Source organism: Bombus vosnesenskii, unplaced genomic scaffold (assembly GCF_011952255.1).
Source record: "Bombus vosnesenskii isolate JDL3184/JDL3185 unplaced genomic scaffold, Bvos_JDL3184-5_v1.1 scf7180000013370, whole genome shotgun sequence".
Classification (NCBI taxonomy): Eukaryota; Metazoa; Arthropoda; class Insecta; order Hymenoptera; family Apidae; genus Bombus; species Bombus vosnesenskii.
In genome coordinates, this window is record NW_022883003.1 from 170,561 (window position 1) to 194,692 (window position 24,132).

At 43.7% G+C, this 24,132-nt stretch overlaps 1 protein-coding gene across 8 annotated transcripts in view; it reads left to right on the forward strand.

Annotated features, from left to right (window-relative positions):
* Nucleotides 1-24,132, forward strand: part of LOC117237353 (nuclear factor 1 X-type-like) — a 64,587-nt gene that overhangs the window by 14,786 nt on the left and 25,669 nt on the right. For all 8 annotated transcript variants that reach the window (XM_033501200.1, XM_033501202.1, XM_033501203.1 and 5 more), the window contains 2 exons: nt 17,156-17,347; nt 17,740-17,923. In XM_033501200.1, the coding sequence (XP_033357091.1) occupies nt 17,156-17,347; nt 17,740-17,923 (376 nt within the window). The remainder of the gene's footprint in view (nt 1-17,155; nt 17,348-17,739; nt 17,924-24,132) is intronic.

Below are 24,132 nucleotides of genomic sequence, written 5' to 3' on the forward strand. Positions count from 1 at the left end.
CAGTCTAAGTGGTGGGACATAAATAAAGAAGAGGTGCTTTGTAGTCGAGAGCGTTATCTAGATAGGAAAAGGGGGATTTGCAGTCGGTTGCCTATCTACGGCATAATTTATAGTCCAAAGCCTCGCGTAAAATAGAAAATAGCTACTTTGTAGTCCGAATTCTAGGAAAAGGGGATTTGTAGTCCGTGCTTCATCCTGTGAAACAAAAAAACGTAGTTCGCAATCTTAAAATCGATCGTATAAAGTTGAGAACCGTAATTCGTAGTCTGCTGTTTCTCATGTATGCGGGATAAGGACATTGTACAGAATTACACTTTAAACACGATGTAAAACAATTCTCCTCGTTTTGTTTCGTTGCTAAAATCTCAGCCTGTAGCCGCGCGTAAAATCATAAGAAAAATTCTTTGCCGATTCGCAGTTAGAATCGTGATCGATGTCCATTCTTTAGAAGGATGTCTTATATCGGATTGAATCGCGTGACGTAAGGCAGTTTCGCATTGTTCGAGAAAATCAAGACTTTCGAGGTCTCTGAGCGTTGCAATTAAAAGTTTGCACGCCTCAACCCCTTTATCGATACCGCATTAATCACCCGACAGTCCGCAATTTACCTGTAGTCCGTCTCTGCCTCCTTTGTAAAAAGAAAGATTCTATTAATAATCGAGACTCGGTCGGAAGAAATATCAGAGAACAGTTATTGGAATTACGAAAGCTTACCTCGTACTGTTTACGTATCCGAGTACCCCGAAACGACCGATAATCGCGGCTCGTCGATACGCGATTAACCCCTTCGGTGAAAGGTCTCGTTCGACGGCGAGTGCCCTCGAAAAAACACATCCTCTCCCCTTGATTCCCTTGGGGGCTACCTAAAAAAAAAAAAGAAAAAATTCGTCGACCACGAAGGACTAGCAGAATGGACGAGGAAAGGCATAGAAGCTCGCTCTTTCTTCCTAGTCCGACGACTGGGCGATATGGTACACCCTGCTACCGAAAAACCGAGTAAAAAGGAGAAAAAGGGAGGAGAAAGAGGAAAAAAGGAATACGAATGATGGGGTGGTGGAAATTGTCAGAGAAGAAGCGTTCGAAGAGCGAAAAAAGGAAGCAAGAAAAATTCTTGGACCGTCAAGGGTAGGGGGCTGCGGAGCAGGGTCCGAGTCCGTCGTTTTCTCTTAATTTCGAGACAGGCCGCAGGACGATATCGACTACTTCAATTCTGGGGACGGGAGGAAGAGCGAGAAACTACGGGTGGCTGGGGGAGTTGGGATTGTGAGAGAGAATCCGGAGAGACGGAGACGGCTAGCCGGGAACGAGGAGACAAAACGTGGCATCGAGAGTCCGAGAAACAGAGAGACGAGGAAAAGAGAAGAGGGCGGAGGGGACGAGAGGACGAAGAGTCAGAGAGGGTGCGGGACTTCGAACGGGGTGGAAAAGATGGAAGATTCGTGGGTAGACCGGGACAGAGATATTGTAGGACGCGGAGAACGTGTACGAGTCGCGCTATCACGCGAGAACAGGGCGGCAGAGGGATGAAGAGGGGTTGGTGGGTGCAAAATGTGCGGGGGTGCGGAGAGTGCACTACCAACACCCGCAAGAAGTATCCTAGTACACGGGTACACACGAGCTTTTCGGGTAGCCGGAGAGAAAGCGGGATGGAGATAGATCGGGGGAAAACAGAGAAAGACGGAGGAAGATAGAAAGGGTTGGGATATAGGGGCATGGCCAGGATGGTTAGGGCGAGACGGAATCGGGCAAGAGAAAGAGAGATAGAGTGAGAAGGGGTGTGCAGTCGGGAGAGGGTGGAACGAGGGTAGTCGGCAGAGAGCGTAGACATGTAGCGCATACGCCGTCGCGACGGAGGCTGCGGCTACGCGGCGCCTACCAACCACCATCTATAATCTCTATGCGGATATCGATTTTCTACCCTGTATTTCCTAAATTTATGCAAACTAGCGGGCCGTCCTCTACTCTCCACTCCCATCCTCCGTCTGCCCTTCGGCCCAACCACCAACCACCCTCGTGTTCTGTGTTCTATACCTTTCCCTCTTCCTCTCTCGTTCTCTCTTTGCCTATCCTACCCACCTATGAACCCTTCCCCTTTGTTCCCGTGTCGCTACCTCTTTGTCCCTCTCTGGACGTCTCTCTCCTCTTTTCGACAGTTCTCGATATCTGGCCGTCCTTCTCGCTCTGGCAACTATCCTCTCCCAACCCCTTCTCTGGTTGGTCGTGTCGGTTAGCTCAGTGTTGTTCGGTATGTGTGTCGGCCCCATTCATCTAACGAGCTCAAGCGGGCTATCGCATCACGATGCACCTCGCACCTCCTCGTCACGAGGAGGTGTATTCCAGTTTACGTTGGGGGGCTGGGGCTCGATACACAAGCGTGCGCCGACCTCTACACCCGCGACACGGGGGTGTGAGCCTGTTTTCCGCTGCTTGTTAATGTTGGATTATGTGTTTCGGCTTTCGGGTTATTAATTATATCGACGCACCCGCGGCACCAGGGATTATCCGCTTCCTCGACCGCCTCTTCTCTTTTTCGAGCCCCTCTTTCTTTTCATGTTGATTTTGGGACGCCGGCTTGCAAGCGGTGGCGGGACAGAGAGAAGAGGGGCTTAATGAGGTCGATGCACATCGACTGCTGCCGCGAATCGATGAATAAATAAATGGCGCGATGCGGGACAGGACACGCGGAATTTTCGTGTCGTCAAGCTGATTCTCCGGCAGCTTCCTTTTACTATATTTTTTTTAGTCATTACAAATTTAAATATCATTTTTTTCTGAAAGACGGAACGATACACACGAATATAAAATATAAATGATCTTTAAAGAAAGAAATTATTATATTCGAAAGAGATTATCAATTCGAGTGACAAGTCGATCTGTCGCGGCGAGCGGATTAAACGAATTGTATTTCTCCTTTATACTAACAATCTTCGTGTCTGATTACTTACACTTACACTTACGTCGTTTATCACTTCAAGTGTTCGATTATCTCAAACAAACGCAGTCGTTTCCTTCATTTCGCGCTCTCAGCGTGTTGAAGAAAATAAAACTACATCGACCCTCTCTTCTGTGCTTGGTTTCGACCCCCTGGTGTCGGAGCTAGCGGCGTTTAATCGCGCGTGAGACTTTTTACGGGACGTAGCCTGGCCTTTCGGCTGGAGGCTGTGAAGACAAACGATCGTCGAGAAGACGAACCCTTGGCTCGAGGCGTCCTGACGGCAGGCATATCGTTGAGACGCGAAATAATCCACTTCCGCGTTTCTCTCCCCTTTCCATCCGCTCCACGGTTCGCGTTTTATTGCCGGCAAAGCATATCGCGTACGTTTGTGAGAGAGGAGGGAACCCTTTCGCGCGAATATTCTCGAAGGAACGCCGGCCTGAGACGCCGGAAACAATGGCAATAAAATTTTCGCAACGGCCTCGCCTCCCCGACTAACGTCATCCCACGTCCAATCGCTCCACGCGTTTCCAGGGTGCGGGCGGTTTTATAGCCGCGAATCTGCCCCCGTATCGTTTCACTTCCGGGTCGATGTAATCACGCGCATTGTGATCACAGGGGTCAATGGTGCTCTTTTGTATACCGAGGGGATGTTCTTTTGATGCTGGAGGATTTTCAAAATAAACATTGATTTGACAACATTCCTCGGCTTCTGGTTCGGTGTAATTCTAGATAGAGCTGTTGCATAGGCCAAGAGTTATTCTTTGGGTACTAAGGACTTTTTAAAGCTGTTGAGGTTGGTGTTTGGCGATGGAGAAGGCTGGGAATAAATTTTGCTTTCACGTAGTATCTTGTTGAGAACAACGATTGTTGTGTAATTCATGGAGTACTTTCACCCGAGTTGTTTAATTCTCAACTAGTATTAGCTAATGTTGCTATATCTTTAATCACAAGTAAAAATATTTTTTGAACGTTTGCCCTTTTTTGAAGCAAATACAGCATTTAGTAATTTTGCGAACAAGTAAGAGATACTTAAAAGTCGACGCGCAAGCCAACAATCTGATTTGGCGAACTGACTGTCGGGTATACGGAATGGGCAGCAAATTAAGGCTCGGAGGGTGGTAAAGAACTGTGAAATTCATCGCGGCTCGATAAGTCGATTGGATTCGTTAGGCCTCCACTTTGGCCCAATTCCGACAGTTTTACTTTTAAATGAGGCGTAATCGATATCGCGTTTTCCGTGTGTCTCCTAATCGACACACCTTGATTTTCTTCGATTTTAGAATCCACTTTAACGGAATATTAGATTCGACACCACATAAGAGTGTCTTTTCCTTCCAAAAAATATTTGCTTCATACCGGAACTTACATCTAAGGTATAAATCTTTCAAATTTCTATTAACTTCTATTAACACTTCATCGTTACCTTATCAACAGTCATACTATCGTCCAAAAATGGTAATTTTACGAAAAATTATAAATTGATTAATTCCAGTCCTAGTTAACTTTTGTAAAAAATAGCAAAAACAGTTCGATCGAAAAATGGACACTCAGTTTTCATCGAAGTTTACAACGCTGCCTTACCATTACAACACAATTATCGTTCATTTATCTGTACGCGAAAGTTGTTCGGTCCACGTTTCAGAATTTACAGGGCGCCATTTTCGTGTTTCCTACGGTAGCTTCTTCATATTATTGCTACGGATGTCCATTAAATTAGAGTACAATCCGAGGACACTGTTGGCCATTTCCATTGTCGCGGTAACGATAAATAAAAGGGGGTGGAAAGAGGCATGAGGGAGAAAACGCGTTCTCCTCGTTCTAAATAAATCTGTCCGCGGTAGTATTCCCATTCAACGGCGTAAAGATATCCGCGAAAATAAACGAGTAGATCGAAGCAATCCCCCAAGGAGACTGACGCCGGTGTCTGAAAAACGAATGAATTATGCGACCAGAGGAATGTCGTCTCGCAGCCGTACTCAGATTATAAAAGTCGCGAGTTCGTGTTCCTCTTACGGCCTGCATATCAGTTCTTGGAATTGTCCTGGAGAAAATTATTTCTTCCGAGAGCATGATTCTTCTATTTGACGCCAGCTTTTTTTATGATTGAAAAGAGTTGACGTTTTCTTCTTAAATCGAGGATGACCTTGTTTCATCTTCCGTTTGGCAAATACACAGCGAACCGAGAGTATTTATTTGTTAACTGTTAAATTGATCTGTTAACCCCTTTTGATTTTCGTCGTGCACGAAGATTGACTGCAATAATAATTTATCTTCTTCGTAATATCCAAAGTTACTTTACATTTCCTTCGTCGTTTCTTCTAACGCAGAATGAAGAATTTCTTGGAAACTTCTCAACAAACCTTCCAATATACTTTATCTCCGAAGATTTCCTTTAAGTTCCCCACAGTGCAATCTAATATTGTATAAAATACCTGCGTATCATCTGCAAGTTTCACCTCGAGTAACGTATCAGAAAGTAAAGCCTCGGCAAAATCAAATCAACCTATCCTCGAGACTCGTTCTCCTAAATGGCTTTTCGCAAACCGAACCGCAAACCTCGTTTGGGGGCGGTTTCCCTGTAAAGAAGAGGTCTTGCAAACAAATTAAGCGCGGCATTTCGCGGTGGTGTCTCGAGGAATCCTCGTCGTCTCGCGTAAGTTCAAAGGCCGCGCGGAATGAAGCGCCCCAGGGGTTGAACAAATGGGGAGGATGGGTTAAACTGGGGGTGGCCCGGGATGCCCGATCCTCTACGTAGTTATCATACATATAGGGTGTCCCAGATCTTTTTTTATTTTTACTTTCTTTTATCTTTTTTGGCTCCATTTTACCGTTATATTCCGCGATTGAAGATAATGCAAAATGTTATATAGAAATTGATTTCAGATAAAGAAAGAAAATAAAATTTCTATACATTTGGGCGCGCAATTCTCATCGTCCATAAATATTTTCCTTTATTTTACCAAATGTGTCACGGTGATGTAAGAGATGAACGAGGTTGTTAATCGAGTATTTATGAACGTATTCTTATACAATATTTTCTCTTATTTTTGCTCGTACCATATCCTGTCACTATTTTACGCAAAAACCTGGAGCACCCTAGTATGTATATACAGATTTATATATACATATATTGAGATAGAAAGAGTAGTAGGAGGGGTTGTAATATTTACAACACTCTATGCAGAGGCCGGAATTGCCTATAAAGAAATCGCGGAGTCGCTTTGTTCGCGTCATAACGTAGTAACGTAAGGGGCCAGCAGCTATACGGTCGGGAAGCATGCCAAATTAATAAATATATTCCAGTCTATCCCAGCCTCTCTCTTTTTCTCCTCTCATCTCCTCTTCCCTTCCTCTTCCCTTCCTCTTCTATGAAGCGCGTGTAGCCATTGCCATCGAGCGTTTGGAAGCGGCCCACCTATGGGCTTCCCATAAATTCTCGATCGACGCGCACCGACCAACTCTCCATCCCTCTATGCTAACCCCTTTTCCTAGCCACGGACACTCGAGCTTTTTCCCCGTCGCGCGTACATGTGCATACGACCACTCCGAGTCTCGATCCTTCGGTTTTGTAATTTATGACGCGGCTTCTTCCAGTATCTCGATTTATGGAACTCGAACGAGCTTTTTTCATTCCGTTTTTATTTTCGAAATTTTGCCATTTTTTCGGATTGGAGTACAGAGGATATTCCGGTGTATCGCGAACGGCTGAGGTTGCTGTTTTGAATACTAAATTTTGAGAGGGTGGTTTGTATGTTTTTATGCGGTTTACGTAGATCGTGATACGCACAATCGTGTGACTATACACGTGTCGTTAGAGTTTTTGTGCCGTCGATAGACAATCTTTGTCGATCTTTCATTTCTGTACGGTGTGATGTTGTAATTTCGTAAAACGGAATATGAGAGTTCTGAGAGGTTTTCTTGAATGAAATACCTTTTTCTTCCCCTCGGTGGCGGTAGAAAGTTTCTCGTAGCCTTAAATCTCGGCCGAGATTCTCGCGATAGAAACATCTTTCTTTTTAACTACGAGTGGACGAAGTTTAAGAGCCTGAGTGGACAATTGTCTAGAGGAGTCTCCTTCACACCTTCTTCCCTGACCAAACTACTTTCTTCGTCTTCAAAAAACCATGACGATTCGCAACAGCCTTTCACAGTATAAAGATCCAACTACTTAACTTCGTAGATGTACGAACTTCTCGAATATTTCTTTTTAGAAAAAGAGCGTAAAACGTCTGTCGCATCGTGGAACGAATCGATCATTTTGCAACATTTTCAGTTCGCCGGGAATGGACGAGCTTCCTGATGGCAAAGTGGCTCATTTGCCCGCTTAATTCCCGTGACACACGTTACAACGCGTGTGCACAATTTTGATAGGATAAGCGCGCGTAAACACGCAGCGAACAGAGTCGCGACAGCGGCTCGAAACGAGGCCCGAGGCCGAAAAACCGAATCGATACTCGCGCACACGTGCATTCAGGGTGCCTGTCGGTGTTCTCTGCGAGAGAAATCGCTATAGATTACGCTTACCGGGAGGGTGGCCTGAATTTAACCCCGACAGTTAAGCCCTTTGAACCAGCTAGTCGAGATAGAGATATGCGTTTCCATATAGAAGACGTTGATTTAAATGGATATGATTCTTTTGCTTCGAGGAACATTCTAGTAATACTAATAATAATTGCGTTATTGACATTATTGGTATTATTTTATGTTTGCGAGGAAATAAATCGAATGAATTGTACAATTTATTGCCTTAAAAAATTTCGAATAATTTACAAAATACACTAATTTGAAATCAAGACACGTTCAGTACAGTAACATTTCGCAATTCCATGATGCATGACATTTCGGTAAGCGTAGAAGCTCTGGTGCAGATTCGGGACACGTTCCCATCGTGAATCAAAAGCGCGCGTGACCCAGTAGTTCTCGAATAATTCTACTAAATTCTGTCTTTTAAGCCATCACCAAATCCAAAATCTTGATTTCTAAAATTCCAACCTGAAGTTCCAAAATCAAACGTTTGCGTGAAAATCCGATGATGCAGTTCAGAAGAGAATTTCAATGTCATCGAAAAGAAGAAAGCACCGGAGCCAAGTACAAGCGCGTTCGAAAGGAGAGATCGCACGAGGTAGCACGTGGCACGGGAAGTGGCGTGCACATGGCCGACCTAAACTCGCCTCGCCGGCTGCCAAAGATTCGTAAACCCGTAATTCGTATGTAGGGGGCTAGCGTTGTTGATTTGGCGTACGGCGTACGCCAACACAGTCTGGCCACGTGGTTCGACCGAACACGCGCTTTTCTTTTCGCGATCATGCGCCAACCGGCTCCAACCTGGTCGAAAAATTCATCGAACCGCTCTGTTTTCGCGATCCCTCTTTGTTCCGATGGATCTTCGATCTCCTTTATACGCGAGGGAAACGGTGTTTTGACTCTCAACGACTCTGAGAAGGTTCTACGTCTTTTCCGGAACATGGGTTATTCTGATTTGTTTGATTATCCCAATGCAGCCAGTTGCATGATTCAATTTCCATCATTTCTTATTATACGGAACTGAGTTTATTTCGATGGAATTGTGATTTTTTCGGAATTGCATTATATCCTTTGTTTTGTGTCCCTTGTATGGAACGGGCAGATGTGAGTAATTTGCGAAGAGAGATCAATGGTCATTTTTGCCGATTTATCCGTATTTCGTGAATTGTTTGAAATTTATGCACGCGAATCGAAGGTAAATCGAACAAATTCAATGTCACCGACAAGCTTCTCAAACTCACCCCCATGTTTATAGAATTCTCTATCTATATATGTGATGTAATCCGATAAAAAAGGATTAACGTGCGCAAACGGCTTTTCGAGATAAACGTGTTTAAAATTATGCACGCCGTAGAGGTCTATTACCGAGTATCATCGTTTCATCGTGTGCATGAAGGGCTTGGTGAAAACTCGAAAATTCGCTGACAGTAGAAATAGGAGATTTGTCCTTTTTGGTAGAAGCACATCGTACATCAAGAATTCTTTACCTGAAGTTGAATAAACTCCCCTTATTCGCGCAAAAAAGCCCCATAAAATACTTCATAGACCAGCTCTACCAATTACCACTTTAAAAGAGGTGGCAGATAAGGAAAGTGGCCCGCAAAAATCGGCAAATACACAGGAATCCTCTCGGTCTGTATGCCTCTAATAACAATAACTTTTACGAAGTAGCCAGGCCAGGCGAGCAAGCCTCTCGAGGCGTCCATTACGTCGCGATATAACGCGTCTCGGCCAGCCCTTGCTTTCTTTTTCTCTCCACCGTCTACCCTCAACCTCCGAGCCACCCACCCTCTGTTTCGCGGTCCAGCAGACTGCGACAATTTGCCGCATAACGATGCCTTCTTTCTTCTCGTAATTGAATCTAAATATTAAAGCTCCGTCGGCTTTGGCGCCGTCCTCCTTGATTTTTCGTTCCTTAACGCACCTCCGGCGGCGTTGGTGGCTGAAGGGGCGACGGAGGATGGCGTCTGCACCCCGACCACTGTCGAAAAGTTTCGAGACCAGCGTCCTCGTTGCCGCGGAGTATCGTTTAGAGCGATTCTCTGCCCAGTGAAATTACACCGTAACGCGTGTTAAAGGGCTTAGCTCGTTCAGAAACTTCCCCCTCTAAACGACTGTCTCTGCCTTGTTTCCAGGGCTTCGTTCGGATTATATTCCACCGCCAGGTACAATTGCCTTGCGTTAGAAAGCAGTTAGACAAAGTATTTGATGATTATTGTTGAGATAGATTCGGGATATTAAATATGTCCGTTACTCTGTAATTATACGTTACATTCGATTTTTGCATCTGGTTTGTTTGTATTCATTGAGTAATGCAGTATGTATATATAGTTATATAGTTCTAGTTACAAATTTAGAAATCTATGATTACAAGATCATAATTATGCCAAAACGATTTGAGAAGTTTGCAGTCTGTCGTATCCAAAGATGGATACCTTACGTATCATTTGACTGCGAACTTTTACAATTTTTTCCCTGCAGTTATACATTTATTTAAAGCTATACGTACTAATTATATAAGAGACCGCATCTTGCACATACCTTGAAACTGAAAGAAAAATGAAAGCAAATGGTACAAATTAGCTAGCGAACGCTTAAATTAGCGAAATTAAAAAAGATATCTTAGAGCAGAGACGATAGAACGCATTTAGCTAGCAAGACTCCGCTAAAAGACGAACTAATAGAACCTAATCGGAAATAAAGAAACGTTCTCGCAGCATCGATCCTCCCTCCCACTCGATTACACAACTCCAATTAACCCCATCGAGGAGACAATCCCTTTCGTTCTTCTCACTCATTCCCCTCCACTCTTTCGTGTACTTGTCTCCTCTCATCCCCTGGCCGTGTTCGCGAGAATGGGAAGACGAAAACGAGCTGACCGTCGGCCGTTAGGCTAAAAATGCAGCCTCCGCTTTATTTCCCGCGCTTGAAAATAGCCTGTGAGCCTCCGCGGCCGTAGTTGCTGCGGCAGCGGTGGTGGGGGCCTGTCGTGGCGGCGGCAGTGGGGGCACGGCAGGACGAGTGGTGGAGGCACGACAGCGAGGGCACCCAGGCATTTTCGAAGTGGGGGTCAGCCCCTACCACGATTCTCTGGGGGCGGCGGCGCCGAGGGAGGGCCGCGCTCACCGTCGACACACTCACACATGGGAATGCATTAACGGTGGATGATGCACATGGGGGTTTTATATAGGGTGACGCCGGTGTAACGCTGTTAGTGTTTGTTATCGCAAGTGGTTCTTGACTTTTCGAAATGGATATGTGGTCGAATGGATGATTTTAGGATTGGATAGAGGGAACACCCGATCCATAATTTTGAAAACTTTTTAGGCACTTCCCAGGGTTGCTCTTCCATTCGTTTTTGGATTGTTAAGGTAAAGGAGATAAAGGCTGTTACAGAGGAACAGGGTAAAGCATTATGTATTACACGGAGGATATAAGGAGATGGTTTTAGCAAACTTCTGTCGCGAACTTCCTACTCCGGTTCCTCGGTTCGCCTTATTTCCCGGATTCAACTTTGGCTGTCTTCTCAGCTTACTTTGCGAGTAGATGCAGTGTTTGGATGAATTGCGCGGATGGTAATTAGATGAATGGGGATTATGAAAGCGATTGTTAAAATGCGATAGAGTTCGTAATATTATCAGAAACTCCTAGATTACTGGCTTAATTTTGAATCGGATAGAGTAGAAAACTTGTTAATTGAAAATAAAAGGGGAATCTTCTTTTTTATAGGAAAGATGCCCGTTAGAAATAGCTTTGAAGAAAAGTGTTTATCGTTGGTTCATTGAAAGTCGATTAATCTCAGGTCACCCGGTATGCAGGAACGTGCGTACGTTTGCTAAATTCATTCGCGAGAAGTACGACCGTAATACGTAATTTCGGTGTGCGCGAATTCGAGGATGCGCTTACTGCAGCGGGCACACGTACGAGCTCTCGTAATTATGTACGTGGAATTTTAAAAGAACGTACCGGCAATGAAATTAAGAAACACTGCTCTGAAAAAGAAGAGAGAGGGAGAGAGGGAAAGAGGGAGGGAGGGAGGGAGAAATAAAAAGAACGACGAAATTGCAGAATGATGTTCAGCTTCGTGAAACGTCGGTTTCACGTTTCGTCTACGTTTAGATTGTACAGAAGAGTCTTTGACGAATCACCAATTGAATTGCTCTGACGAATCATTTATTCCGAGCCACCAAACGTGTCGATTTTCATAGCAACTCGTCGATACATTTAGTATCCACCATTTCTTTCTACTTTGAGTTAATTTTTGACATTTTATTTATTTGTACTCATAAGAGGGAATTGCAAACGTTAAAGTCATTTATGTTTGATGAAGTCTGTATTATGTTCCCTTGCCACTGAACTATAGCGCTATCTTTTTAGAAATTCGAGAAAAATTTGCTCGAGAGAACGCGAGGTTAATCAGTTTCACTTTTAAAAATCTCTCGATTGGCAATCAATTCTTTTAAACTGCGAGTCTATTAAAAGCTTCTCGGAAAGCCACCTTTTTCGTCGTAAGATGAAAATCGTTTTCTGTTAAGATGATTCTCTTCCAACGCTAAACAATTCGATCGCGATACTATGTGTAGTGAGATCAAAGCGAATCCCATTTTCACGAGTTGCTGTCGTGATTACGTCGGGCAAAAGGCGAGGCATAACACACGCGTGGGCTTCTTTCGCGTCCGCGGCAGGTATGCGCCGTGTCACACCGTGTCATATATTCGCGCTGCTTGAACCGTGCCACGAAAGCTCGCGGCAAATCCAAAATAAATCGCCGGCAGCTGTTGCGTCCGTATCTTGCTGTTCCTCTAGATACCAGGCGTACATTTTCCAGCAGCCCTGCGTTTTTCTTAATAAAACGTTCAAAGATTTAGTCTCGAAATTATCTTTCTAAACCGTCCCGTGAAAGTGTCCCGTCATTCTTGAAAAATTACCACGAAAAATATACTCGCTGCTTGGTAAACTGTAAAAGTTATCGCCTCAATAATATATAATTTAACACATATCATACTTCGCCAAAGCAAGCAAAAGCGTCGGGGACAATTGAAAGATTTTCTTTTAAAATTCTCACAGTACGATCTTGGACCCTCGTAATCGATCGCATCTTATAAAAGCTAAATCGTCTCGAAATCATCAGTCAATCAGTGATTAATAATACTCATCGTATCGTGAAAGTAACTATTTGACGACAATCGACACGGTGACAGAGGAAAAAATTGCGAGGAAGGACGAAACTGTGAAACGAAAGGAAATCGCGCGTTGGTCCGGAAAAAGCGGCAACCTGTTTCCGCTTTGTTCCTCCGATCTTTCGTGAGGGCCTGGTCGCGTGGGGGCGGATGGAAGAACTCGCAACGAGACGTAAAACGGAAATAGAAACGGCTGAGAGCATCGATGCTCTTCCGCGTTCCAACAATCGCGTGGACCAACTTCTTCTACTTCTGTTCTCTCTCCACCTCCTCGTAGAAAACTCGCGTTCTTTCGTTTCCTCTTTCCTTCACTCGGACGGGCTTTGTTTCTCGTTGATATTGCGATTGAAGCTCCCTTACTTCCTCGGGATTACCTCTGGCTGACTGGCCCCCTTTTTAAGCCACTCTGCACGCCACTTCCGTTTCGATGTCGTCCTCGCATTCCCTGGATGTTTGTGCCCGAAATAGCTGCCGCTTTTGTGAATCCTCGGATCTCTTCCTTTCTTCCTTCTCCCCTCCCCTCTTCTCTTCTCTTTCTATAGATATATCTTACAAGGCTGTTATTGTTACGTCGGAGAAACTCCTGGAAAAATCTGACTTGCGCACGATTTTTTTTCTTTCGTGGAACCAGAAGCTGTGAACACCTTTCAGGCACGATTTTTATCGATTCGAGCGGTAGATGAACATCGATGGATTTATGATTTGCATTTAGAGCATATTTTGTTGATTATCGAATCTGAGTCACATTTGCGACTAACTTATGAATTTCGTTAACCATTCATTACGTGCTAATTTAACTGCAGATAACGAATGAAATAAAAATTCTTCAGTCAACGAATTATCTGCCGTTGCATAGCTCAGTCGACGAATTTTCTAGCTTTCGGTCCACGGAAACGAAGGGTTTCCCAAAAAGAGGGGCAAATCCTGAAAGAATGGGTTTAGAACGAGTTGTCTCGAATTATCCTGCGACGCTTCCTCAATTTCAAAGAGGGAGAATTCGAAGACGGTCGTCCCGTTTGGAATAATCATGCGAAACGCGACGAACCGTCAGAATTGGAGGCAGTCCTTCTCTTCACGGTATTTACGTTCAATTTCACTGAGTCTAATGTAACGAGGGCTCGTTGGCTCTCGAAGTGAGACGAATTCGATTGCTCCGGCCGAAGCTGGATAGGGCCGGCCGGATCGAACGAGCCGTACGTGAATGTGCTACAGAGAGAAGAGCATAAAAATGAACCGCCTCTCCGAGATTTATTTACGCGGAGAAACTTACGACTTTTATTCAATACCTGACTCGTCGAGCCCGAAGGATTCCACGGCGATCGCGATCGACGCGGTAATGCATCGGAGAGATTGCTTCTTACGTATCCCAGAAGATCATATCAACACGTTGCTTAAGTAGATTAGAGTCGTTCGCAGCAACGAATATTTGAGGTAGAACTCTTCTCGGTGTAATATTTCTTGAACTTGAACGTTGAAAAGATTTTTCTGTTTGTCTGAGAGGCTCGTTTATTTCCTGTTAAACTCGATCGAAATACTCTCGACTCTGTTTCGAACCAATTTTCAAACAATCGTGGTAGAAACGGATTGTCGAGCACGTATCGACCGACGCTGGTCAAGAACGGCTGGAATAGCATCGCGAGAAATCGGTGGCGTGAACGAGGTAAACTGCCGCGCCTAGGTGTACATACGCATGTCACGATATACGTGGCCGGTGCGTTCGCAGCCCTCCTTCACACTCGGCATACTTGATCGGGTTTATGCAGGATGCACCGTAACCGCAGCCCAGGTCTCTCCCACAGTTGAGCCGGCCTGCGTGTCCGCGTGACATTTCTGTGCGCGAGACTCTCCGGGACGTGCCTGAAATTTTCTCGTGCGCGAAAAACGCGCTCGCGCGACTACTCGCACTACCGCCTAGACTGTATTAAGGACGCAACGAGCTGGAAAATGTTCGTCGTTCGTAAACGACCGACGTGTTTCTAACGTATATGTAGATCGGCTTCCGATCAGCGTTTGGATTAACGGTGCTCTTATCGATGGGCTTGATTTCGAATTGGCTGACTGCAACGCGAATTTTATATATTTTACCTTGGGAACCGGAATAGATTCAAAATACACTACGTTATAACATTTAATTTTTCCAAAATATATATCGTATTTGCTTACTCTTTTCTAACGATGTTATCTAAATCATTCACAAGCGCTGATCCATTTAGACCATGAAGTTTATCTCAAGTTGTTCATTTTAAAGAGATTATTAAAACGTAGGGCAGATGAATATGAGTGTACATATATATATATATATATAAATTATATTTTTATGTTATACCAATTTTCGGATAAATCCTCATTATAGTTTCCAGATATTACAGAAAATAAATTTTAAGAAACTTGCAATCTATCCAATCCCAAAATTCATCGTTTACCTTTAGAAAACCCGTGCTTTCACACGATACCTCGAGCCAAGAAACATCCTTGGAACAAAATCGCGTAATCATTCCGTATAAAGTCTATCTCCCAGCAAAATCTCGGTTTCATTGGAAATGTCTGGAGGAAAATCTCGTAGGTCGAGGTTTTACCAAGAATCGTCGATGGCCTTTGAGGCACTTGGACGAGGCGGCGCGCGCGTTAGGACGCGCAGCAACGCGGCAGCGGTTTTCTTGTTCCTCGCAAAAGTATCGGAGCTCGCACGTGCGTGGCAGAAAGGGGCTAGGCGGGATAGATCGACGTCGTCGTCGCGTCGATGCATTCCGCGTGCTTTCGACGCATTTCTCAGGGACCTTATGCACCCGCGCGCATTTGCTATTCCACCGGGGGCCGTGGCCGTGAGGTGAATAACAGAAGCGGAGCCGAGGCAGGTCGACGAGCGTGCCCGCCTGCGAGTCGAACGCGACGCGACCAACTTTGTTCGGAGATTTCCACGGTGACTGAAAAACGAGCCTGCCCTAGGCGTAAGCGCTGCTTGGAATTTTATCCGATATACGCGAACAGAGAGAGTCTTCGCCTTCCGAGAGAACATTGCGCGGAATTTTAGTTTGTTTTCAAATGAAAACAGTCGGATGAAAAGGAATTTTGACTCCGCGATTCTCGATATTATGATAATCAGCAGTCGTTGTCTTTGGAAATTTTCTGGGAAATCTTATAACGTGTGATCGTTGATATTTCGAAATGTTCTAATAGACGATTTGTAAGCGTTCAATATGGCTACGTAAGGATTTGTCGTCTTTTTATGTTATATGTTTATTTCATTTAAAAAAGATTGCCATACTTTAATACGACGATGATAGTAAGTTCTTGAATGGAATTGAAGAGCAACTTTGTTTCTACGCGTTGACGAACACAAATTAAATGATGTAGGAGTCTGGATTGGGTTTAGGGGATGCCCTTCGATGTTGGAATTTGTGTAGAAACATCGAAGGTTCGCTTTGTCAAAAGGCATGCGATGACCAGAGTATGTGAAGTTTAGAATAAAAAATTACAGAAAAGATTGCCACTGTTTCAAGTCCTTGCTTTAGGATAATTTATAGCTACGCACTTAAGTTACCGTTACCTATTCACTACTGTTGCACCGTTTCAAATGCAAAATATGCACAGATTGTACATAATTCGTAGTTAGTAATTCTTTGTCTACCGAATTGAAACTGCAGTCCAAACCAAGCTTCACTATAAATTCGTCGAATAGAAAGAGTTTGAAAGAGTAGTCATGTTAGGAATTTGAAGAATATCGGTCCTGTATTATTCTAAAAGTGTTGAATTGCGAAAGATCGTGACGCACGGCGATGAAGTCCCTTCCATCGAAAGATGCTAAATTAAAATTGCGAAGGACGAGGACAGAGAGGGTCGTGTGGAACTCGAGGAAGGTCAAGATATCAGAAGGGTGGAGGAGAAGGGGACACATGGGGACGTGCTCCCGCATATCGTTCCGACGAATAGTTTGAGGTCAGCGTTGCTTTGGTCCCGAGCCATCGGACGGAGTTTGTAAACTGGCGGAACTTTCCAGATCAACAGCTGCCTCGACTTACCGATATACACGAGGAACTCCTTTCGAATATGGTTTCTGTAACCAGTTTACGACGATGCGTGCTATACTAGAAAGTCGTTTCTTTTTACGCTTTGAACATAAAAGACAGACAGAGAGTTTACCAGGAGTCCGAATGCCAGTTGACTCTCGGACAGTTATCTTTGTTCTCCTTTATGAAAGATGGGAGCGGAAGTGGGACTGTCTGTCTGCCATGTCCTTTCTATTTTCCTTGCTAACTTACTACGGTCGGTGTAAAGTTGATAGAAAATTAGTAAACTGGAAACTGGCTAATATAACAATATATATATATATATATGCAATATGTAAATTTATGGAAATACAAACCTAATTTTTGTATTTAGGAACTAAAGTTGTAAATTTTGAGGAATTTATGTCTCTGAAAGATAGAAAGTTAGAAATTTTATAATATAAATGTTTTAACAACAGCAAGTTGAACGATGTATTCGAACGGAAACAAATTTTTATGAATTACAGAACGAGAAGCTGGAAGTAAAACAGAAATGGGCCTCGCGGCTTTTAGGCAAGTTACGAAAGGATATCACGCAGGAGTACAGGGAAGACTTCGTACTGAGTATCACGGGGAAAAGGCCAGCAATGTGTGTCCTGAGTAATCCTGACCAGAAGGGTAAAATGCGTCGTATCGACTGCCTGCGTCAAGCCGATAAGGTACGTCTGACTATTCCCTTCCCAATCTACTTACTTCTGCTTAAGTTCCGTATGCTATCGAAACTCTTTCGATGAGCATAAAGCAAGGCGACGCTTAATCTACAAAATTAACTAATCATTTATTAATTACACTTTGTATTTGATAATATATTTAATTTACAATTATATTTTTAAATACTTGGTAGCACCATATTTTACTCAACATTCAATACTTCAATTTTCTAATGAAAAAGTAGTTGAAATTGTCGAATTTCAACGAGTTCGATTTCGCATGAAATCGTAAAAGGAGCATGAAAACCACCATGGACCGGAGAAAATCGAATATGGTCCCTGGTGAAGTTCCTGCATTCAGCTACAGTCGATAACCCTTGGTCGTCGTCGTTATGTCGCAGGTATGGAGGTTGGACCTAGTAATGGTGATCCTCTTCAAGGCAATTCCGTTGGAGTCGACGGACGGGGAACGGCTGGAGAAGACTGCGGAATGTGCTCAGCCGGGCCTCTGCGTCAACCCCTATCACATCAACGTCTCCGTCCGGGAACTCGATCTCTACCTCGCCAATTTTATCACCAGCCACGGTAAGGGTTCGCCACTATACTCATTCGATTAAGGCGAGACTCTCAACCCCATGAGAGTTTCAAACAGGGAAATCTATTTTCTAGAAATATATCTAGTTCGGTTCTCTCTCGTTCGAATCATCGATAGAGTCGTTTCTTTTCTTACCTTTGAGTAGCTGATTAATCGAATCGATCGGCAGTTTTAGAGACGAACGAATCGCGTCTTATCGTATGTTAGTTATTTGTAACAAATAATCGCAGCTGCTTAACCATCGCAAACAATCTACTCAAAAAATAATCAGCTCTACTGCTATTAGCAGTTGCTATTATATTGGTACAAAGAGCTATTAGCTCGTATTTGTTCGATGAGGGGTGCGTTCTTTATTTAGAATACATAGATTATTTCATCGGAAAGCGATGTAATGTTGCACCCAAGAAACACGTTAGGTGCTTGAAACGTATGGAACAGTGTAACTTAAAACCCGTTTCTGCCCCCAAACTAAATGTGTTTTAGATCCTTGATCGAACACCAAACACCAAACCCTCTCCCAAACCATCAATAGTTATTGCCATTCTTGATTCCACCACGAAGTATTGGCTCGACGTGTCGGTTCTCGTTGATCTCATAGAGCAGAACCTAGAGGAAGAGAGGAGCAGGGGAGGGAGAGACAGAGAAGCGGGTGGTGGTCTGAATCGAGCGTGGCGCGTTCATTCACTCGCACATCCGTCCATTCAAAGTGTCCACTCGACTCTCGGCTTCGATTCAAAGTTTCTTGGAACGCTCTGCCAATTTCAACGGCCCCCATACAAGCAGCGACGGGGCTCTGGTTGTTTTCATGGCGCGGGCCTGGGTATCGCGCGCGAGCCCATTCTTCGCTGGCTTGTTTTCCAACCGGTGTCAAGGGGGACAAAGACTCGTAGGAAGAGTACCGGTGATCTATAACGATCTGATTGGCAGACTTTCGCGACCGCTCCAAGGATCGTTCTTCAAGAATAGTCGATCTTGTCCAACGTCCAAGGCATCCGGTCGTTTCGCGTTCCATGATCCGATGAATTTAACCCGATACCCTCTGGCCACCTCGACGCCTTACATCATGGATTCTAGAACGGATTCTACGATGAATAGTATAGAAGTGATTGGTTGTAGAGATAGGAGAAACAGCCCATCGATGGTAGATGCTTGAAAGATTTTCAAGGTTTCCAAACGGGGATCTAGAGCGTTAGGGTGAGAGGATATTAGGGATGTTTGAGGTTACGCACGTAGTTTAGAAGGTGTGGTTCTCGAATCCTTGGAATGATTGAATACTTCAAGGTGAATATTTAATATATAAAATTCATATCACTTGCAAAATTCATAATTTCCTACTTCCGAAGAGTATCTCGTATCTCTAAATCTTGCAATTGGAAAACCTTTCAATCCCGTGAACTTCCCCCAGAAGAAGCCAATCCTCTTCAACCCCTCTCTTTGAATCGCAAGATTTTCAAAATTTCTGGAAACCCAAATTTCCCTAGTTTCGTTATCGAACCAAGCGACAACCCAAGAGGATCTGATCCCAAAACAAAGTAAGCAAGACAGCAGCGGTTACACGTGGCCCGCTGATCGACGTGCTTCGATCGATGGCAGCTGGCAGGAGGGCCGAGACTGGCGCCCGTCCGCGCTTCTTCTTTCATTCGGTTTCATCGAACTCACTGACTCAGTCGGGAAACACGTAATTTCCGTACGTACGCGCGCGTCCTGGCAGAGCCCAGTTCTCGCCCCGTGACTCGCACACGCTCCGTGTGTTGGCTCCTCGCATCTCTTTCTCTCTTCTTCTTTTTCGCCAGGCTATGAACCCGTGTGGCTCACACACGCCTTGGCAGCCGGCTTTCTAATGTTTACAGCCGCGGTTGACGCAAAAATTGGCCAGGCCTACCGCACACCACCTACGAGAAAGAGAAAAAAACGCTCAGCTGCCAAGACATGGGGTAGGTTAGGCGCTTTCCAGACCGTTCGTCGCCATCTCTGATCGTTTCCTTCTCGTTTCATACTCTGCTGATCGTTTAACCCAGATATACCAGAATCTTTCACCTACTACTTTTTGAATTGTACGTATTAATTAAGTTTACCCAGTTTTTGAAAGATTCCAGAGTGACCTATTCATCATCTTCCCCAGGCTGGTTGATCATTTAATTTCTCTGCTAATTGATATCAATATCTGATTGAATTGAAGAGAATGATATCAGAAAATATATATCGATAGAAGGAACATTTTCATTTACATATAGAGAGAAGATGATACTGTTTGAAAAAACTATAATATAGGACTGTCGATTCTGGGTCGCTAGTTTTATAAATGTCGCTAATTTCTATTTATATCGTGGAACTGTAGTACTCTACGATATATTCACTAAAATGTATCTAAATCATTTACAAATATAAAATTTTTTCTAAATGTCCATGAAACTGCGATAAATACTATGTATTTATATGTCAAAGGAAATTATCATAAAAATCTTAGAATAAGAATATTAAATGCGTGCTTTAAAAAATTGAATAGAAATCTATTCGGTGTATTTTCTAGCATTCGGTCGTCGTGGTAGAAACTAGTAGTTGTCGTGGTCTAATTAGTATCCGAATCTGTTCTCTTTACTATCTTGTAGTTCCATCTCTTCCTTTCACATTTTTTTAATTGTTAGCTGGTCGTTTAATTCCTTTCGCCTAAGAAGTTTGCTAGACCCGCTTGTTCAAGGCAGATCAGGTTAATCGCTGTTATTTATTCGCATCGAAACTACAAGCACAAAACCCTTTTCGAACTTCGCGACCCAATTAATAGTGAAGACTGTCTCGAGCCATGCGAAGATTCGTTCGTTTCGGTTCGCTGCATTTCAGAGTTTCCCAACTTCCTTGAATTCGCCCAAAAAGATTTCGTAGCTCGTTTTTTTATTCTCCGCGTCCTACTTTCAAAACTTCAAGGTCTCGATTAAACCCAAAAAATTCATGCCCTTGTTTCTCGTAAATCTTTGTGTCTTGAATTAAAAGGCGTATGTACAGAAGTGTCGAAGAATGCCAGTCGACGGTGCACAGACGACGAACGATCAACATCATAAAAATTCCTGGCCCTCTGTAAATATACACAGCATCACAATAATATAAACTTACTGGCTGGCAAGGCGCGGCGTGGATAGCGAAGGCTCCGCTACTTCGGACCCTTTCGGATTATCCGCCGCGTCGACGTATGCTAAAAGTAGACACTTGCTGCGTTCGTTTCGACTGACCTAATAGACAGTATTATTACAGAAGAGAAGTACATAGCCCGAAACGAGAAGGACCAGGGACGCCTAATATTTCAATTCCACTCGCGTATCTTCGTTGTCATCGCCGTTCGAATGACGGAACCTTTTTCTTTCAAACGAAGGAAAAACGACGGTTAAATGGTTGTTGAGCTTATGGTGGATTATCGATGATAGACATGGTAGTTAATTGGTTACGTTGGCAGAAAATAGTTTGTAAAGTTGATAAGAGAATCTTCGCTGGTTTCAGGGTACCAAAAGTGGGGAAAGAAGAGTTTTCAATTAGGTCGATCTTGATTAGCCCGAAGAAAGATATCTTTAGAATAGTCTTCATACTTTATCTGTAGGAAGTTAGATAAAAGAGGTAACTGGAGTCGTCCTCATCTTAAACAATCGTTTCCACTTTCGTGTTTCGTTTGAAAAAGGAAATTCGAAGATCCTGTTTAATCCATTAATCTACATTGAAATCCGCGAATCGAGACTACGGTTAAACAGCAATGCGGGTACTTGTTTCTTTTAAACTTTCGATCGATCCTTCTGTTAAAGACGAACTAAGAAGAGAGAGAGAGAAAGAAAAGAAATGAAATTTAACCTGAAGAAGGGAAAGAGGGGGTTGATCGTCGGTGAGACGCTCTGCGTATTAGCCCTAAGAGCTAAATATCGCCCGGCCGGTTGCGTAAGTATCATCGTCTCTTATGAAAGTGTTAGAGAGAGGACAGGTGCCTCGACGCGTGTCGTTCTCGGACACGTCGCATTTTCGCGATGCCTCTGCGGCAGACGAGGTCCGTTTTAGACGGGCCGCATCGAAAAGTCGGCAGGAAAAGCCAGGCCGTAAGACTTTGATAATCCGGCAACAGCCGGAATAGACCGGGTGCCCTACCACCGAGTTTTCAATACGTCCACCAACCATATCTCGCCACGTGGATCCATTATTAATTCTGCTCGCTCTTTAGACAGGTTTTCCATGATAATATAGTCATCCATATTTTCTTCGTTTTCCAAATTTTTTGTAACGGTCCTTAGACGTTATGTTTTATCTCTTGGATCGCAGATATGAGGGAATTTAAGGATCTTTAGAGTAATATTTTAATATCTGGTCAAACAGCACACCGAAATTACAATAAAGGCTTCATATTTGGAATATCTGCCTCGTGAAAGTAGACAAACCATTTCCAAAATTTCTTTCAAGAATCTTGCTTTCCTATAATATTCAATTCTACAGTAGATTAGTGGCATATCTCGAACAGAAGAAAATGCCACCCTCTGCATCTTAACTCGGCATAATTTCATTTCCGATTTCAACGGGCCAAACCGCTGCTTTCCCAGATTTATTTCCTTTAACCACTCGCGCCACTTTCATCGTATTATTTCTGCAAACAATGAGAACAGCCCCCGCGTTAAGAAATAAACGGAGTACAAAATAAACCTGGTGAGTCGAGCGAACTTTTTGTCCACTTCCGAGGGAAACGCGTGCGAGTACGCGTACTCTTGCATGCGCTCGCGCGTCTCACGCTCACCCTTAAGTTACAGTCGGTGCGCCGTGCACGCGAGCATGTGACCATGCGTGCCGATGTGTGCTCGCTCTATAAATAAATAAGCGACGGACATCTTGTAGCGAGTTCTCTCTCTTTCTTTCTATCTGTCGAATACCGTGCTCGCTTATGCGCTTGATTTTCGTTCGTACCTCTACGAATACCTGAAACGAGATATTCACGCACTCGTAATTAGTCCCATCGATCTTTTAATATCGATCTTCTATTCCCTTATTCTGACAAGAATAACGTATATGAAACATGCGCTAAGATTATTCAAAAACGAAAGATCCTCCGTGAGAGTTGTAGTCCGTTTGATGAGACGAAATAGAAGTTGTAGTCTGTTTGAGAAAATATTTTGGATCACGGAAGGGTGATTTTATCGAAAAGAGGGAGAATGAAATTAGATATTTCAGTAAGGAGAACATTTGTTGTAGATGGTTGAGTATTATGACGTCAGAAACAAATTTTGTCTATTTTTAATAATTCTTGGAAAGGTGGGTTAGATAGCTCATCCTCTATAGTATGGATGGTCAAGGTGGGGATTGTAGTTATTCATGCGCACGATTATAATTAATGCTGATTTATAGTCGCGAATACATCGATATACAAATTCTTAGGACCGTAAATTGAATAAAAAACGAGGAACTATTTGTCTTGACTATCGAATGAATTACTCTGCCAAAGATTAAACCTCAGGAAAATTATGTTACGACGATTTATTCGTTCTTCTTTACTATCTGGTGCACAGTTTTCGAGAAGATTCTCAGAAAAGACTGTAAAATGGCCGTCCTTGAGGCGTTCCCGTACCGTCGCCGCGAAATTCGCTCGCGCACTCATGGATCACATGGTGTCAACAGATCCGTTCTCTATTATTGTTCCAAGAGCGAGCGTATCTATCGGTGTCTGCTAAAATTTCTGCGTCGCACACACGCACCTGTCGGGCGGTCCACTGGCCGACTAATTTTGCTGTTAGTTCTCTAGAGCCTAGAGGATCCTCTCCGTTCGCCACGGTGTGTCGCAATCGATTCTCGGGAAAACGATCTCGTTGCCCCATTAATGTGCATCCTGAACCAACCGGCTCAAAGACCAGACGTAAAATTAAATCGGCTCGAAACTCGGCTGATTATCCGTAATGAAAAATTCGAAATTTATTCGATCGTGATATCGTCTTTCTATCAAATACAAGTTCTAAAGTTTGAAATTATGAAGTCGCGGAAAACATGACGATAGAAGATGGAGAAGCTTTCTTCGATTTGGAGGAAGATATAGAATTTTGCTGTTGAACTAAACGAAAATAGACGCGCATTAAAATCACACGTCTTCTTGTCAGTCGTTTCACCAGATAAATTCTGCGAGCAATGAAAACAACACGATCCGATACTTAGTCGGTCCAATATGTTCCCGTCCAACCTTGAATGCTTACGT